Consider the following 19,643-nt stretch of genomic DNA (forward strand, 5'->3'; position numbering starts at 1 on the left):
AACACTAGAAGACGTCAAGATCAGAACCAGACAAACGGAAGCCAAAATCAGAAAATCAGAAGACGTCAAAATCAGAAGCAGACACCCCTCCCCCGGAAAATCAGAAACCGAAAAAAAAACAAAAAGGAAAAAGAGATAAAAATAAAGTTCACAAAGTTCCTCGAGCTATCCGATCCATGACCATCCGTGATTCCAAGATTTCCTCCTTGGAAATTGTGAAATTCGATTTTTTTTTGAAAATTCATTTTTGATACCTTCGAAATGAACAATGTCCCAAAATTCAAGATGTCCCAAGATCCATAATCATTCCTAGTATCGGCGTGCCTGGTGTCGAGCGTCCTAAATTTGAAATCCCGTAAAATCTGTATGAAGAGACGCAGAGAAACGAGACGTGCTAACTTCCCTGCGTCTCTTTTTTTGAGCGTGAGCGTTGACTAACTCAACTTTGACCCCATTTATCTCGGTATCCTGTGAGGGATATCAAAAAATCGTCAACTAGCAAAATAATGATCATAATATCAAAAATATTTTGTTAGTTGACCACTTTTTGATATCTTTTGCAGGGATCGAGATAAATCTGGTCAAAGTGACCCTTCTATTTTAGGGTCTAGAAAAGTTTTTTCTTACTTTCAAAAAGACTGAAATGATTTGTGGGCTACAAAAAGCTTAATTTTTTGAATTTATAAATATCGTACAATTTTCGAGCCCCAATTTTCTGGTTTTTGCGAATCTCATACTTTTTGTGGTTTTCCCCAGAATTCTTATATTGCGCTCAAAATTATAGGCTTAGGCATTCAAAAAATGGCGCCAAATTCAAAAAAAAAAAATCCCATTCCTCATCTCTCACTGAAGTTGACTGTTCCTTACATCATCTGATTCCGAATCCTGTTAACCATTTGTTGTCCTCATCCTTATCCCTCTGTCCTGAATCCTCCCACCATCATTACTGTCATGAGCATCTGACTTGAAATCCCGGAAGTTATCCTGTAAGTTGTCCTGGATCCTGCAAGATCCTGAAACTTGAACGTTGCACACTTACTCAAACTTCTTTGAGTACTGATTATTTTATATTCTTCTATGTGTATCTTAGGCGTTGTCCTCATTCCAAGAAGCTTTCAGGAAGGTTATGTGAAAAACAAAATCCTTCGAACACTTTAATCAAATGCCTCTAAGCCGTCAACTTTGAGCCCATTTATTTCGGTTATCGTGAAAGGTATCAAAAATTGGTCAATTGATAAAATAATTGCCATAGTATAAAAATTATTTTATTAGTTAACCGCTTTTTGATATCTCTTACGAGAATCAAGATAAATTGACTCGAAGTTAAGGTTCTTCGGTTACCCACTGTGCGAGGACCTCCAACTTCGAGTCTATTTATCTCGGTTCATGTGAAAGATATCAAAAAGTAGTTAATTAACAAAATATTATTGATACTATGGTAACTATTTTTTTTAAGTAGAACACTTTTTGATATCCGCTACAGGAATAGAGATAAATAAGCTCAAAGTTAGGACACCAGTCAACGCTCGCGCTCCTAATAGAGATGCAGAGAAGTTAGCGCGTCTCGTTTCTCTGCGTCTCTTTATGTAGCTATAAAACCAGTAGAGCTAGTGTATCGATCTAATTCTATTAGAGCCGTTTTTTTTTCAAATTTCATACTTCCATTTTTGGCTTCTGCTCATTTTTGTTTGAATTCCGCAAAAAACATTCCAGAACAAGTTGCCTTTTTTCTCATTGTAAAGATCGTCAACTTTGAGTCCATATATCTCACTTCCCAGGAAAAATATACAAAAGTGGTCAACTAACAAAATATTTTCAATAATACAAAGGTTATTTTGTTAGTTGACCACTTTTTGATATCTCTTACAGAAATAGAGATAAACAAGCTCAAAATTGGGATACTACTCAGCGCTAGCTAGTCAACGCTAGCGCTCCCATGAGAGACGCAGAGAAGTTAGTGCGTCTCGTTTCTCTGCATCTCTTTTTTTTTGAAGCGACCGTATCTTTGGAACCAGTAGAGCTATCTCTGAAAAACCAGCAATGATTCCTTGCAATTAAAACCTCATAAATCCCCATCTATGATCTTCAAAGATTTATTGTACCCTCCCCGAAGTCTCATCTTCTGACGACTACTTGTTGTAACATATACACTGACCCTGGAGTGCGCGAGAAGTGTGTTTGGGAGGGATGTGTCTATCAACTGAACTGTACATCAAAGGGACCGCCCGTCTTTTGCTTCGAATGCCGCCAGGAGGCTCCTCGGGAGGGAATATCTTCATCTGTTGCCAAGTGTGTGCGGGAATATTATGAAAAGAGAGGCGGAGGGAGAAGGATAATTATTAAATTATGGGTTATTAGGAAAAGAAGGGGCAGAATGGAGGAAGAAGAAGTCAGCTGGCTGGTTTTGGAATTTTTATGACCTCAGAAGATCCTTAGAATATGACTGTAAAACCTATAATAGCAGAGCCCCTAACTTTTAACATTGAACTAATTTATCTCAATTCTTGTCAAAGATATACAAAAGTTGTCAACTGATAAATTGTTTATCATAGTATTGCAAACATATTATCAGTTGAGACATTTTTAATATCTTGCATTGAAGCCAAGAAAAATAAGCTCAAACTTGGCAATATGGGAACCCTTCTATTACAGGTTTTACGGTGGAATGCTTCAGAATCTTAGACTTTCGGAATCCAGAATCCAGCATCTCTGCTAGATTCCAAAAATTTATAAAGTTCACCATTCTTGAAACTTCCGAATTTCAAAATTTCCCATATTTTCAGATTTTAAGACTTTCAGAATACTGAAATTTTGAAAATCTCCTTTTGAAAAACTCATTAATTCATAATACTGTAGAACTTGGTACTAGGGTCTAAAAATTTTCAAATTCGTAGAAAAAAGTTTTCAAGAAATTTTCAGAATTGCAGAATTCCAAACTTTTCCAGTTTTTCTGATTTTCATGTTTCAGATTTGTTCAAAACTAAAGGTTGAACGATTTTCAGATTTTCAGATTATTAAAAGGAAATTCAGCCCCACCTAACGCGGCAACTGTAATCCTCTAATCTACATTTACTATGTCATTCGAATGCTAATAAAATTTTCGTTCAAACTGTCTAACTTTCATTTTTTATGTCAAAAATGGAAATAGTTATATGCGCCTTTAAAGTTCAAGGAGAGAGACGCAGACGACGAGACCATTCTCGCTTCTCTGAGTGTCCATCCACAGAGGGCGCGCGCAACTTTGAAGACACATAACTCAAAAACTACAGTAGCTACTAAAAAGTTGTTAACTACAAAAATGTTTAAAATTTTATGTTGAACATATATGTAGTCTAGACATTTTCTTCAACTTTTTTAGTTTTTGAATTATTTGGATTTTTCCAACGTATATGCTTCTTAGTGCCGTTTGGGCTAATCTACAGTAATCCGTTAACTATATGATAACGAGTCTTCCATGTTATTCTCCAAACCAAAACGATAAACAAACACTTCTTCTTTTCTCCTTATAAAATCTCCTCTTCGTGTCCATCTCCATCTTACAACTGACGTCAAAAACCAACCGGTCTTTTTTTCTCTCCTTCTCAAAAAGGAGGGGCTACAGTAATCCTTCAGTCTATGTCTAAGATTTTTTGATGTCTAATTGAAGTTGACAGAAGTACAGTAAGACCCAAAACCACGTCATCAGAGAAGAATTTCATTTATTTTTTATAATAAAACTATCAAGAGAACATGCATGGGGCGGGGGGAATTTTTTTAACGAAAAATTTTTATTGAAATTTTTTTCAGGGAAGTTTTATACATAGAATGTTCCAGAAGACACATTCTGTGTGTTGGGGGGAAAACATTAAAAAAAGGAGGACCCGTTAAATTTTTTGAGACATTTAGAGCTGGAAAAACAAAGCTCTTGAGAGGTATTTTGAGAAGATGTGGGTAGATGGTAAACATGCAATTAAAAAAATGAATTTTCTAGAAATCACTTGAATCCTTTGCAGTCTTCCACACTGCCCGGCGAGGCGGAATCCCACGAGTTTCGAGCCAGAAAAGCCTTTTCCTTTTCGCGCTTCTTTTCCTTCATTCGACGATTTTGGAACCAGATTTTGACCTGCAAATTTTTGAAAATTTGAATATGAAAATTGAGTTTTTAAAAATTAAATGTTCTGGATAGGCTAACAATTAAGAGTCCCGAAGCCCTCGAGCGCTCAAAAAAGCTTCTCAAAAGGTACCGCGTAGCTCTAACTAAGAGACGCAGAGAAACGAGACGCGCTAACATCTCTGAGTCTCTATTAGGAGCGCGAGCCAACTTTGAGCCCGTTTATCTCGGTTTCTGTAAAAGGCATCAAAAAGTGGTCAAATGAAAAACTGCTCATCATAATATCAGTAATATTCTGTTAGTTAACAACTTTTTGATAACTTTGACAGGAATCGAGATAAATTGAGTCGAAGTTAGGACATAAAATGACCCTTATTTTCAGTTTTATCTTATTTTGACCCTTATGGTTTTTTTTTGAAGAACCTTAACAAAAATGTTCTTAATCTTTTAAAAGCTCAGCATTTTAAAATCTTGTAACATCGGATCTCTCCGAATGGGAAAATGTCGAAATTTCAAAATTTAAGTTTTCATAGATTTTTAAAATTTTGAGTTCTGAGAAAGTGAACATTTCAGAATTGAATTTCCTGAAGTTGTGATTTTCAGGTTCTTAAAATAGTATTAAATTTCCAGAACTTTCCAATTCTGAAACCTAGAAAATTTCAAAAGATTTCAGAATTTCGATAACCCAGAAAATATTACGATCTTCGAATTTCAGATTCTTCAGATATCCTTTACAATTCTTAATTTCAGATAAATTTTTCTAATTTCAGACCAAAAAATGGCCATTTTCAGAATCAATTAAATTTTTTCAAAATCTCAAAGTCTTCTCTTACCTGTGCTTCCTGCAATTTCAAATTCGACGCGATCTCGGTCCGTCGTGTCCGATTCACATATTTCGCCGTATGAAACTCTTTTTCGAGCTCTGTGAGTTGATGTGTTGTGAAGTTGGTGCGATTCGTGCCATTCTCATCGATCACCTTCTTTTTTGGAACTGCAAAAATTTGAATTTGGATTTTTCTAGCTTTATTTCAAGCTGCAAATATCCGGTTGAAAAAAAGTAAAGTTTGGTATCATACAAAAGTCAATAAAGTTTGCAATAGAACAGTTCAAAAATCATTGCTCTAGCTCTACTGGTCCCACAGATGCACTCGTTTCAATTTTGAGTCGAAAGAGACGCGCTAACTTCTCCGCGTCTCTCTTATTGGAGCTGAAAATTTAGGGCGCCTGACTTTGAGTCCAATTATCTCGGTTCCTGTAAAAGCTATTGAGAAGGTGTTAACTAATAAAAGTTTTATCATAATATCAAAAATATTTTATCTGTTGGCAACTTTTCGATACCTCTTACAGAAAAAGAGATAAGCTGGCTCAAAGTTTGGGGTGTAGCTCCGCTATAGGCTGACGCGACCGGGAACGTCCGAAGGTGTACATAAAAGAGGGACTCTAATTCATATATTTTTTCTAATTCCTAAAACTTCATTTATTCCAAAATAAGTTGGCTCCCATGAGCAGAGCTGGATCCTAACCCATTTGTCATCTATATCCCGTAGATCCCCCAAAAAAGATTGATGAGAAAATGCAAATTTCGCCAATTTCGCACCCCATATTTCCATGTGAACCTCGTTTCAAAAAAGGAACATATGTTTTGGAGGGGAATAATTAGAGGAAGATTGATCCCCTTGTATATCCGAGACTTTGAAAATTGTCGGAAAATTGAGAAAAACGGGGAAAAAGGGAGGCAAAAGAAGTGACATACACACGATGTCTGTCTCTTTGATTTTCTTTTTTCCGTGTCGCCCGATTCAAAAAGAGTCACTCAAAACGAATGATCGATCGATTACTAGGGGAAATGGTGGAGTAAAGTTTGAAGGTCTTGAAATTTGAATTTCGCGCCAAATCTGGCGATTTTTGGAACCATATCTCTGCCTTCATTTAACTTGGTTCCAAGCAGAGATATCAAAAGATTTTCATCTAATAAAATGTTTAGAATTTTGAAACTCACATTTTATTAGTTGAAAACTTTTTTGTAATATTAGGTTGGCGGGAAAGTCTTTGTCACTCTGTTTGTTTAATCACTGTTCTCGTATATGGAGGCTGTGTATGATATCGACTCTAGTGAATAACAAGGTGATAAGAACCTTCCATATAAACAAGTCCCCATCTCCTTCCCTGCTCCTCATCTGTAATTGAAACGATATGTTTGTTCCCACTGCTATTCACATCAGACATGTTTTGATTTACCTCTTCCTATCTCACACCACGATGAAGGATTCGGAAACTTTCTTGAAGAATGTGTACAACACACATGCCCCTCACTACAATACTATTCGCAATTGGTTCCATCGTTTCGAAAAAGATGACTTCTCGCTCGATGAAAAGGATCGCTCTGGGAGACCCCGTGAGTTGGATTTGGACAAGCTGAAGCACGCATTGCAATCGGATCCATTTCAATCTAGCCGTGAACTAGCTGTCACATTCGGAGTTCACCATAGCACAGTCCTTGAAGGTTTGAAGTCTCTTGGAATGAGAAAACTTTTTGGTCAATTCATACCTCATCACCTGACTCAAGCCAACTTTGACCGCCGAGTCGACGATTCGATTACTCTTCTCACTCTCCACGCGGGCGATCGATGGCTGGACCGGCTCATAACCGGAGATGAGAAGTGGGTCTTCTACGATAATCACCACAGGAAATCCCAGTGGGTTGGAGAAGGAGAGAGCCCACAGGATGTCCCCAAACCCGACCTTCATCCGAAAAAAGTTATGCTCTCTGTGTGGTGGGGAGTGGACGGCCCCATCTACTGGGAACTTCTGCCCGAGGGCAAAACAATAACTGGAGACCTCTACACTACTCAACTACGAAACCTCAAGAAAGCAGTCGACCGTTCGGCCCTGAAAGACAAGAAAGTGTACTATCAACATGATAACGCTCGCCCACATGTTTCGAAACAAGTGAAGCAGGAGCTGATGGGATATGGATGGAATGTTCTCCCTCACCCCCCGTATTCTCCTGATCTTGCTCCTTCCGACTATTGGTTATTTGGCGATATGACACGTGCCTTCGAAGGAAGAAGCTTCAATTCCCGTGGAGCGGTCGAAGCGGCACTCAAACAATACTTTGCCTCACGCCCGGCTGGATTCTACCGCAATGGAATCCATAAATTGAGGGAACGTTGGAGACATGTTGTTGATAATGATGGACAATATAATTAATTATTCGGTTATTTTTTCTTTGAGAAATAAACTATTGAAAAAGTGACAAAGACTTTCCCGCCAACCTAATATTATGGTTAAGCGAGATATTTGATCTTAAATGTATGGTGCCAAGGAGCAGTTGACAAATTATCTTGGTATTTTGGCAGCCAAGGAATTGAACCTGTCAGCCAAATACTTGGAATTGCTATGCTCCTATTAGTTGAGCTACGCGGCTAGAGGATTTCGAACTATTGCAAAACCAAAAAACCCTTACCAACTGGTCTCTGAACTCTCTTGGTGTGCATCCATTTGTAGGTATTATGCTGTGACGCCGTCACCCCTGCTGGCATTTCCACTGACGAATTCGATGATGGTGAGCCTCTGGCATTGGCGCCAGGAGCCGGTGGAGAGATGGTCCCGTTGGATCCCGTTCCTCCCAAGGCGTAGTTCGATGGATGGGCGGCCCAAATGTCTGCTGGATGGTGATGATGGTTGATTGGGGAGTAGGAGGGCGCCGCGCCAGCATAGTATGATGGCGTCGTCCAGTCAGAGTAGTAGTTGGGCGGTGGTGCTCCGTAGCACTCGGCAGAGCTCATTCTGTAAGAATTTGAGAACTTACGGCTCGAAAACTGGAAAAAACAATTTTTAAAAAACGGTTTTAAGGAAGATTGTGGAGGAATCAAGAAACGAAGAAAAGTTTGAAAGATGGGGGGGGGGGGGGGGGGAATTTGAGGATTTGGAGATGGACAGCGAGATCAAATGATGTGTATCGAGTAATAGGAAAAAAGACAAAAAGAGAAAACATGTAATCCGAGGAAAGTAGTCATATGGAAACTTGGAAAAATCTAGCACAATTCGAAAGGAAATCTAACTTCGAGCCAATTTATCTCAGCTCTCGTAATAGATATCGAAAAGTAGTCAACTAGCAAATGTTTTCCATAATTTCAGCAGCATTTTATCAGTTTACAAATTTTCGATACCATTTACAAAAGCTGAGATGAATTGGCTCAAAGTTAGAGCTGGATTTTTATAAGTTTGCAGGGGCTTTAGTTGGAGACCTTTAAATATAAGTGAAATGTCTTTAAAACTCTTTAAATCTTCTCAAAACTCAGAATCTTAAAATCTCAAAGCACGGGAATCTCGGAATGAGAAAATGACTTTTTTGGCTATCCGGTCAGATTCAGCATCTCACAAAGTTCCCGAATTTTTAAAATGGAAAATTCACAACTTTCTAAAAATTTTATTACCAGTGTTTTCAAAGTTCCAGATCTTTTCCTGCAAAATACAGAGAATTTCAGAGTTTCAGGTTCGTTCCTCAATCACAAAAACCAAAAAAATCGAACGTTCAAGTTTCAGATTCTCCATGAACTAACAAAATCTAGAATCTAAATTTTAATAATTCAGTTCTTTTTCAAACTGAAAATCCTGTCTAAAAATATATTTGAGCTCACTATCAGAAATTAGGATTTCTTAAAATTTTAGAATTCCAAAGATCCAGGGATCCTCAAAATTCTTAATCCTGTGATGTTCAAAAAGTCTACTGCCTAACTTATCACTGAAATCTCTAAATTAGTCTCAATATATTTCATTGCCCAAAGTATACAATTAATTACCATTTCCAGGACCACCCCGTCGCATAATTAATCATACAAAACTGACAGGTGCGCCCCCATGGAAAACCGATAGGGGAAACTAATCATTTTCACCTAATCATCGACATCATCATAAAAGAAGAAGAAGAAGATAAACTATAGGGATATGAGTACCCCAAAGTTTAAGGGAGAACACATGGGTCATAAAAGAGAAAAAGAGAGGGAGAGACACCATCAAAAGTAATAAATCATTCTTCGCACAGGAGAGAAGAGGGTCCGAAGACTCTTCCCCCCGATCCCATCCGAAGGGGGCGGGGCGTCGTGGGCAGGGTGACACTTTGGCCAATCGGAGGAAAGGGGCGGGGCTTGTAAGAGCGCATCTTTTTTTTGTATCGTAGGTCTGAGATGTGTTTGCTGCAATTTACAGATGGCTGGTTTTTATTTTTTAGGAACGCATAGGGAAAAATTTCTGGTTTAAAAAGTACCAGTTTTCAAGTGGTACGCTCTTGCGGGGTTCCTATATTGGATCTTTTTTATTTTTGAAGTCTGAAGAGATTATTCATTTTCAATAGAACCTAAAATTGGCTCCGCCCATTTTCCATTAGTCATTTAATTAAATATGCTATTTTCTGAGCTCTTCCGGTTTTAGAAATTAAAATTCAAAATTTTCAAAATTTTCGAAATACTGTTCCGTTTGAAAATTTAGATTTAGATTATAATTTTTTTTTGAAAAACTCGGAATAACCGGAAGTTTCTAGTTTCTTTTTGAAATTATCGATTTTAGGAATGTCCAAAAAATCGTAACTTCCGGTTTGGTTTTTTTGACATTTCTTTGGACATTTTTCAAATCGATAAAAACGATATTCGATTTTTCCAGAAAACTACTTTTCATCTTCTTTTCTAAAATGTCTTTTTTCGGTCTTCCAAAAAATATATCCTGAAAAAACGAGCGGAAATTCACTTAATGGGATTTTCAGGCTGGAAAATATAAAAACCATTATTTTCAAATTGTCACTTTAGTGATTTTCCGTAAAAGCACCATTTTGAAAACCGGAACTTTTAACTGAACCAGCTACCATGTAGCTCTAAATTTGAGGCAAGTTATCTCGATTCCTGTGAGAAATATCAAAAAGTTGTCAACTGATGAAATGTTTATCATAAAATTTTACGTATTTTGCAAGTTTAACACTGTTTGACAACGTTTACAAGAACGAGATAATTTAGGTCAAAGTTAAGTGACCCTCTTCCCGACCAACAATTTTGCCCCAAGCTATCTCAGTCCCTGTAAAAGATATCAAAAAGTAGTCAACTTATAAAATGTTACTGATATTATGAAAAACATTTTTGATACATTTTGCAGGAACCGAGATAATTATTGTCAAATTAAGAACCCATTATTACAGGCCGAGTTCGGGGGTCTCCTATTTTTAACTCAAACTATCTCGATTCCTGTAAAAGATGTCACAAAGCGTTCAATTGACAAATTACCAGTCGGTTTACGCACTATGCAGGGGGCTCAACCTCTTAGCTTCCGCTGTAGAAATAGATTGACGTCTTCAAAAGACGTCAGGAACAAAATTTCGAAAAAACGATAAAGTCGGGCATTATCTCGCTGATATTTCGGGTTATCTGTGAAAGTTTAGGGAATTTGGGTCCAACGGTGACTGCGCTAGGGTCGGCGACCCGGGAACACCGGACACACTCACACACAGAAATTGGTGATCGTTAATAGTAAAGATCAATTTCTAAGATTTTGATATTTTATCAGCTGACCACTTCTTGGTACCTTTCACAGAAACCCAGATAATTTGAATTGAAAAAACAAGGGCTCTTTTTCCTTTTTATTGCCCTCAAAAGCCAATTATTCTAAATAGAGGTCGGGGAAAGACGGAAAGGAAACAACAGGTGTTTGCTCATTGTAATTGATACGAAAGGGAAAAATTTTCATAATTGGGCGGAGGAGGGTAATTAAGATTTCAGGAAGAATGAAAAGGAAATGTAGGACAAGTGAGAAACCAATTAATTTGAGGTCCGGACCCCAGGACAAACAGATCTACAGAAACATGGAATTATATTTTTGCTCTTTTTCTCGAATCAGCTGACAATTTGAAAAGAGAGAGAGAGAGAGAGAGAGAGAGAGAGAGAGAGAGAGAGAGAGAGAAAAGAGGGGAAAAAGTTTGATTTACGATGATGATGATTGGAGAGTTGGTGAGAAGAGGCTAGAGGTTAGTCAATCAGATGGCAAGGAGGGCAAATTAAAGTGTAATAATTAAGATATTAGCAATTGCAAGTGTTTGAATTTATCTGGGATATATAATCAAAAATTGGGAATGAGTAAAAAAAATTTTTTTTTTCAAATTTCAAGATCTCAAAAGTTTCAGAGTCCAATAATTCAAAAAATAATCAGATTCCAGGATTTCAATTTTAAAATTTCGAGATCTTCCGGTTTTCAGAATCTAAGATCTGAGGATGTTCAGTTTACAGAAGTTTCAGATTTCAAAAGTTTCATGATTTTCAGAATTGAGGATTCTTAGAATCTCCAAAATTTGGAATTGCAGAACTGAGATTTCTCAAAATTCCTATAATTTCCGATTTTTCCAAAAAAAAGCGAAATTCTAAAATCTGGAATTTTAAAAAGTTCGGAATTTCCAATTTTCCAATTTTTTGAAATTTTAGAAGTTGAGGAAATGGATAATTTGAGATGATCTGTAAAATTTAATCAACAAATTTAAGAAAAAAAAAAATAATCTCGAAATACAGAGTTTTGAGAGATTCAGAAATTTCAAAACTTCCAATTCAAAAAAATTGGTGATTTTGATTTTTTCCATCTCAAAATCTGGAATCCCAAAAAATTCAGAAAGTTCAGAAATTTCGATTTTACAATTTTTTGAAATAGTGAATGGACGATTTCCAAGTTTCATGAAATCATAAATTTTTATTAAAATCTACGAAACTTCAAAAAAAGACTGGAAATCTAGAAGAAGATCCTACCATGGAAATATCTGAGAAAATCTTTAAAAGTGGGGTTTTTTTTAATTTCAGAATCCTCTAGAATTTCAGAACCTCAGAACTTCTAAAATCTGAATATCTCAGAGTCTCAGAATCTCAGAATCTGAGAATCTTAGAATCTCGGAATCTCAGAATCTCAGAATATCAGAATCTCAGAATCTCAGAATTCCAGAATCTTAGAATATCAGAATCTCAGAATCCAAGAATCCAAGAATATCAGAATCCTTTGAATCCAACTATGATAGAATTCAGCTTTTCTCCATCTCTCAAAACTTCCAAATCTTGACTCCTCCCCCTTTACCCCCAGCTGTTCCATTAGTGTTCCGTACCTCACCAGTCTGGCGCCACGACCGGAAATGCGCTAATCTCCGAATCATCATTATATCCACCTCATTGCTCTCTTATTATTATTATTATTATTCTACTTCTTCTTCTTTCCCGACAGTTTGGCGCCAAAACCACTCTACAGAGACAAATTTCGAAAAACGCGCCAAATGGGGAGAAGGAGATGTCGAAAATGTTTTGGAAAGAAGGAGTGGCAATGATCGATGTGTTTTCTTGAAAAGGGAAACTCCAACCCGCACATCTTCTTTTATACTTTTATCCACCAGAGGGAGAAGAAGAGGAAGAAGTAGGAGCTTCTTCTTCTTCTTCTTCTTCTTCTTCTTCTTTACACAGTCAGATGATGATGATGATGTAGGAGTAGAAGGAAAGGGGGAACGAATGATTATGTCGATGGAACTGGAAGAGTAATCCTGGGTGAGACGGAAGAACTATGGGAAATGAATGGAGAAATGGAAAAATAAGGAGAAGAAATGGTTTTTTCAGAAATTAGGGGAGGGGACCTCTAGGAGTTGAACTTGTGGTCCGATTGCTGGAGGTGCCGTGTCGCTACCAGCTGAGCTAAGCGCTGTACAATCAGTAATCATTGTACACCGTCACGTCAAGATACATACCGTAACTCAATAAAGCCCCTCCTTTAATTTTTCAACCATTCTGACAGGTTTGATGTTTCTAAAGCCCATAACTTGGGAACCATCATGGGTTACTGTAGCTGTAGGGGATTTTGTAGCTTCTAATTTATGCCCAAAAGGGTTCTGAAAGACTTAAATTTTAATAATATATTAGGAATATAAATTTCAGCATGGTTTTTGTGAGAATTCTGAAAACAATGCTTTGACCGAATTTTTATAGAATTTCAAAATTTGAAATACTTTCAATTTCAAGTTCAGATTCTGAAGCGTCGGACCGCAATCAAAAACTAAAATTATACTGTTGTGCTATCTACAAGACTTTCTAAAACCCTCACGCCATTCCAAAAAATTATTCTGGAACTTTCCCTTTGATCCCTTCCGACTTTTTGCACATCTTATCTAGAACATTTTCGGTATTTCTATTTTCGGTAAAAAACAAAACAAAAAACAAAAACAAAGGAAATTTCATTGTTCTCAATTTCATGTGGACCACCACCGCCAAAGGGATTCTGACTCCCCAATGACCGTTCATTGTTTTTTTTGGTGTCTCTTTAGAAGTTCACCAATTTCGCTTCTCCACATCTTATCTAGCAAGGTTTACCGCATTTTCGAAAAGGGAATTCTGTAAAAATAGAATAGGCAAAAGGTGATATATTTAAATAAGGAAATCTGAAAACCTGAAAATTTAAAAATCCTAACAATAAGAAAATCCGATTTTCGAAATTTAAGGAGCTTTTTGAAAATTTCAAATTATCACATTTCTATAAAATTAGAAAGATCAATCCGGAAAAATTTCTGACAGTTAAGATTACTAAATTTGAAAACTTCGAAATCTAAAAACTTCTTTCAAGGCACATTACCCCACCGACGGGTGTCTGGCGGACCTTTGCCGCGCTATTATGCACCGCGAACCTTTAATCACCCCAACATTGACCCCATTTATCTCGGTTTCTGTAAAAGATATCATAAAGTGGCCAACTGACAAAATATTACTGATATTATTTTAAAAATTTCATCAGTTAATCACTTTTTGACATCTTTAAGACGGACAGATATATATATAGGGTCAAAGTTTAGTGATCCAAACTCAACCTGTAAGAAAAACCGTCTTTAACTTCAGCCTAATTTATCTTGTTTCCTGTAAAAGAAAGGCGGTCAACTGATAAAATGTTACTGATATTATGATAAACATTTTAACAATTGATCACTTTTTGATACCTTTCACAGGGACCGAGATATGTTGGGTAAACGAAAACTATACGCGGGACCCACCGCAAATTGTCAGTGGAGCGCACTATTCTTTTACTTAGTTTATCTTGCATCTTGTGAAAAAAACATAAAAAAGCGGTTAACTGATAAACTGTGAATATCAGTCACATTTTATTAGTTGATCACTTTTCCATATTTCGTACAGAAAACGAGATAAATTGGGTCAAAATTGGGTTAGTGAACGCAAGCGCTTCAAGAGAGACGCAGAGAAGTTGGCGCGTCTCGTTTCTCTGAGTCTCTTTTGAGTTTTCATTCTCAGTGAACCGATTTATGGCTGAGAATCTAAAAATGTCAGTTTTAAATGGGAGAATCCCAAATTCCTATTGTTGAGCTCTTATCTCGACTAAAAGGAAAATGTCCAAAGTCTCAAACATTTTATAAAATCTTATCTATTAATTTCGCATTTCTTTGAAATAGACCGCCAAAGGGGTTTGCTTTGAAAACATAGTCCCAAAATGAGTGAATATGTGCTAACCCCCCTTTTTCTCGTGTCATGGACCCTCTTTGAAACCGAGCCGCCTCCTCTCCACCTCATCATTCAAGAGAGAGACTGTTTTCTTTTTCGGCGGGAAAGTTCAAAAAGAAAAGAAAATGAGCGTATGACAACCGAAAAACAACAAATCCTAATGAATTGAGTCAAAAGTCACAACAAATTATTATGGCAGGTGGAGAGGGGAAGAGGATTTATGGGGACCTGGGGGGGGGGGGGGGGGGGTTTTGTAGGATAGGTGTGAAAACGAGTTGGGGAGGGATTACTGTAGATAGGTGTGAACATTTTTTGTGGCACTATCGGGTAAGGATTTTCAGGTTAAAGAGGGAAGATAGAGAGTTGCAGATTTAAAAAATTAAAATTCAAGATTTCTGAAAATCAAAATTTCAAAACAATTTTTTGGCAATTTTTGAAATATTCCTAATCTTTGAAATTATTGGATTTTTGGTTTTTTGGATTTTCAAATCATTCTGAAGTCCAAAATTTTTGGATTTCTCAGATTTTCAAAAAATTTTCCAAATTTTTGAAATTTTTTGGATTTCTGGTAATTCTTGAAATTCTAGAATCTAAAAAATCTGAAAACTAAATTTCTGAACTTCAAAATTTGCAAACCATCCAGATTCCTAGCAACACTTATCCTAAACACTCTAATAGAATGCCTGCAAAATTTTGAGCCTATATTTCTAATTTTCCGTAGAAGATATCAAAAAGCGGTCAACTGATAAAATGATTATCATAATATCAGTAAAACTCATAGTTAGGTACCCGTAAATTGAAGAGCCAAGAGAGACGCAGAGAAGTTAGCGCGTCTCGTTTCTTTGCGTCTTTTCGAATGAAAACGAATGAATCTGAGGAACCAGTATAGCTGGAAAATACGGTATCTCCTAACCCATCTGACACGTGTACACCATTAATTATGAGCAATCCATCATACCTTGCTAATTGTTTTCATAACCTACATAATCGACACCTACAGTATCTATAGTATCTACAGTAACCTCCATAACACGCGTTTTCCTTCGAACATCGATATCTAAAGATCTATTTGGACCCCCTCTCATCTATCATCGTTTGTCGTCATGACAAGGTGTTGGCATGGGTGAGGATTACTGTAGAGATGGTGCCGAAAAGATTAGAGAATTTGTTGCCAAAACTTTTCGATTGCTATCTTTTTTAGACACTGGCTTTTTGAACGTTTTTTTGGGTTTAAAACCTTGAGATTGGAAAAAAATGAGACTGGTTTTTTGAAGGCATACTGTAGGACCGGAAGGATCGAAAAATTAGATTTTTGGAAAAAATCGCAATTAGCCCTTTTCAGGGAAAAATAGTCAGCTTTGACGTCCTACAATAGTAATTCAAAAATATTCGATTTGTCTGAAAATTTCAGAGTATACTGAAAAAAATCAGGGCTTCATTTCTGTCTGTAGTTCAACTTTCCTGCGAAATTCCATTTTTAGGAGATATGCGGTTCGTAATCAAAAAAGTGCCAAAACGCCAAATCTTGTTTGAAATTGAGGTTTAAACGAGTGTTAAAACTGCAGTATCTTAGTGTGTTTATGTCTGAGTTTTGTATGCAAAAAGCGTCAAAATGAGCCTAAACACGACGGAATTGTGAAACTACAGTATCTCGGTTTGTTTTGACTGGAACCCAAAATTTCTTAAACATTTGAATTTATTACATTGAGAGCTTTAAAATATGCCCAAACACGGCTAGAATCGTCTCACTTTGAGTTCCTAGGTTAGAGACGCAGTGTGTCTCGTTTCTCTGCGCTCTAGCTTTTGAAATCTTCATAACTCTGCTAGTAGTTGTCGGATTTTCATGAAACTTGCGTATTTAAGATGAGCTAGACAAGAGCTTCGAAATGAGACTAAACACGACGGGATTTAGCTAGTTTTAAATTGCAGTAATTTCTTTTTCAAACGGTAAAACTACAGTACCTCGGTTTGTTTTAGCCGGAACTTGGAAATTTTTGCAAATTTGAATTCAGTACATGAAGAGCTTCAATATGAGCCTACGCACGACTAGGAATCTCTAACTTTGAGTTTAGAGGCTAGAGACGCAGTGTGTCTCGTTTCTCTGCGCTCTAGCCTTTATAACTCGGCTAGTAGTTGTCGGATTTTAATGAAACCTGTCAAGTTCAGCAAGCAAAGAGTATCTGAATAATCCTACTTTCTCGGGTACTGTATCTCTATGACGTTTCGCAACCGGACATTTTAGAACTATTAAATCACACTGGGATTAAGTTTACTTCAAGTTAAACGTCAGCAATAAAAGTTTTCATGAAAAGACGTGCGGATTAAAAATGAATCCATTTCTTCTACTCCTGACTCTTCTTCTTTTCTATCAAAAATCGGAACAGTTGGTCCGTGAGTGCCCCAGAAGAAGAAGAAGCAGCCAAATCCTAAATGATCGATCACTTTTTTCTCTCTTTTCCCTCTCTCGAAAAACCGCCCGTTTTGTATTGTGTAAGCCCCCAGAAACCACAAGAAAAATCAAAAGAGATGATGTATCATAATATTATGTCATTATACACTTGACATCTTGGAACAGAAGGTCGTCATCTGGTCAGAAAGAACTTTTGGTGCTTTCAACTTGCCGCCATAGACATTTTTTTGTTGTTTTGAGTGGTCTGGAGAGGGCTCAGAAAGTTTTTTTTTGGGAATTTAATCTATCGTTTTCTTCAGACCACATTTTATAATTTTTGGATTCTAAAACATTGGATGAAAATTTGAAAATCTAGGGACCAAAAGAAAAATGAATTTTTATTAAATTTTTGGTTTTAAAAAACTGGAAGATCAATCTGAAAAATGTGATTTTAAAAAAAGAAATAAAATTTAAGGTTTTGAAACCTAAACACTTGTTTCAAGGCAGGGTAGCCCACTGACGGAGCACCGGCGGACATTTGGCGCGCCCTAAAGCTACCTCTTTACTTTGATCTAATTCATCTCAGTTCCTGTAAAAGATATCAAAAAGTGGTCAACTGATAAAATGTTGGGAATTCTATAACAAACATTTTATCAGTTAGCAAAATTTCAGTATAAATTTTACCAACCGAGATGATCGAGCTCAAAATAAACGGGCACTTCAATTGAGTGCCAAGTTTGTGAGCAACGTTGGTCTGATTTATCTCGGTTCCTGTATAAGATACCAAAAAGTGGCTAATCAATAAAATGTTGAAAATTTTATAAAAAACATTTTATTAGTTGACAAATTTTTGATATCTTTTATAGAAACCGAGATAATGGAGCTCAAAGAAAAAGGGGTTTTATTAAAGCATTTACAGTATGCCGTCCGTGTAGATGAATCAGTAGTGGTGGGGAACTAATAACTAGGTACTAGGGACTGATGGACTTTTGAAAAAATGTATTTATTCTTATTTCTGTCCTGTTTTGCCTGCAAAAAAATTTGGGTCGCATTTTGATTTTTAAATTTTTCAAGTGGATCTTTATTGTATGTAAGGAAGTGGGAAATTGTTTTAAAGCTTTTCTTATCATTCTATCTTTAAAAGTTCCCAAAGAAGATAAAAAGATAAAAACAACGTATACCGTAAAACCTGTATTAGAAGGGCCCCTTCAATAAAAGAGCCCCTCTAATAGAAGGGCCCTTGTAATATAAGGGCCCTCTGTGAAATAGGACGCCCCTTCAAAATTTCCGTACTTTTTCAGTGGAAAATATTTCGGGAACTCCACAATTTAATAGAAATTTGTTGAAACTCTATTTTTCAATAAAAATCTTGCTAAATTTTGTGGAAATTGGCAGATTTTCATGAATTTTGATCGAAACTTCGTCTAATTTTTCGATGCTAAATTTAGGAAAAACTGGCCGGAAAAATAGAAGAGCCCCCTCTAATTAAAGGGCCCCTTTAATAAAAGAGCCGGCCCTTCTAATACAGGTTTTACGGTAAGAGCTCCTTAGTTAAACTCGCGGACAAGGCATTAGGGGGCGCAGCTTGCGCCACCGTAGCTCAGCTGGTAGAAACGCGGCACTTCCAACGGTGGGCACACAAGTTCAACTCCTCGAGGGGCTTATCTGTATGAACCGAATTTCAAGAATTCTATTTTTCGAGTTCCCTCTCCTTTAAGGATTCTTTCTGTCAGGCCTCCTTAAAGGACCGATTGCCATCATTAGCGTCCTGTCTCACCTCCCTTTAACCAAATCTTAAAAGGGGGGACTCCTACCAAAAATTTTTATTGGCATTGAAATGGTCGAAAAAGTGGCTATTTTCCCAATATTATAGCGAAAGAATTCGAAAAAAAAATCCTAAACCTCAGAAAAATGGTGTTAAAAGCGAAAAAATTTCAAAAAAAAAAGTTGCTAGGAGGGACGAGGATTTGAATCCCCGCGCAGTGAGAAACCTAGGTCACGGCGCCTGACAGCCGTTTTTTCAAGTGGCCGACAGTTCTTTTTTTACGTTTTTTACCTGCCGGACACGAAAACCGAAAAAATCCGGGAAAATTTCCATGTAAGAAAGGCGCTATGAAGCCGTGGCCTAGATTTCTCACTGCGCGGGAATTCAAATCCTATTTTTTTTTCAACGCAGTTTTTCGGGTATTTAGGATTTTTTTTTTGAATTTTTTTGCAATAATACTAGGAAAATACATATTTTTTGAAACATTTTTAGGCAATAAAAATTTTTGGTCGGAGTCCCCCTTTAAAGATTTTTCAATGGTCCACATCTTCAAACATTCTGATTTTTCATTTCCTCCTTTACCCCGTATATTTCCAATTTCCTTCTCGTACAAATACTGCACACTAATAAATCCGCCCAACTGCTATTGTGTCCTTTTCTTTTTGTTGTATTAGCATAATATTAAGGTTGTCTAGTAGAGAAACCAATCCACTCGAATCGATGGCATATATTCATGAATACAGAGAGTCGTAAACATTTTATTAGTGTCCGACGGGCTAGGTTTTTCATTGTATTGTTATTTTTATTATGACTGTTGTTGTGATATTTGTTGTTTTGGAAAATGTCGAATTTAAGCTTTTCCATTTTGGAATAGAATATCTCTGTAGTTCTTTTTGA

The 19,643-nt window shown here is 36.8% G+C and overlaps 1 protein-coding gene across 1 annotated transcript; it reads right to left on the bottom strand.

Annotated features, from left to right (window-relative positions):
- Positions 1-3,973: 3,973 nt before the first annotated feature.
- Cbr-ceh-13 lies at positions 3,974-7,878 on the bottom strand (the record flags this gene model as incomplete). Its single annotated transcript, XM_002642559.1, has 3 exons — positions 3,974-4,102; positions 4,924-5,081; positions 7,557-7,878. The coding sequence occupies 3 exons, from the start codon at positions 7,876-7,878 to the stop codon at positions 3,974-3,976; spliced, it is 609 nt and encodes a 202-aa protein (XP_002642605.1).
- Between the last annotated feature and the right edge of the window lie 11,765 nt (positions 7,879-19,643).

The sequence above is a fragment of the Caenorhabditis briggsae genome, assembly GCF_000004555.2.
Source record: "Caenorhabditis briggsae complete genome, chrIII, whole genome shotgun sequence".
NCBI classification, from domain to species: Eukaryota; Metazoa; Nematoda; class Chromadorea; order Rhabditida; family Rhabditidae; genus Caenorhabditis; species Caenorhabditis briggsae.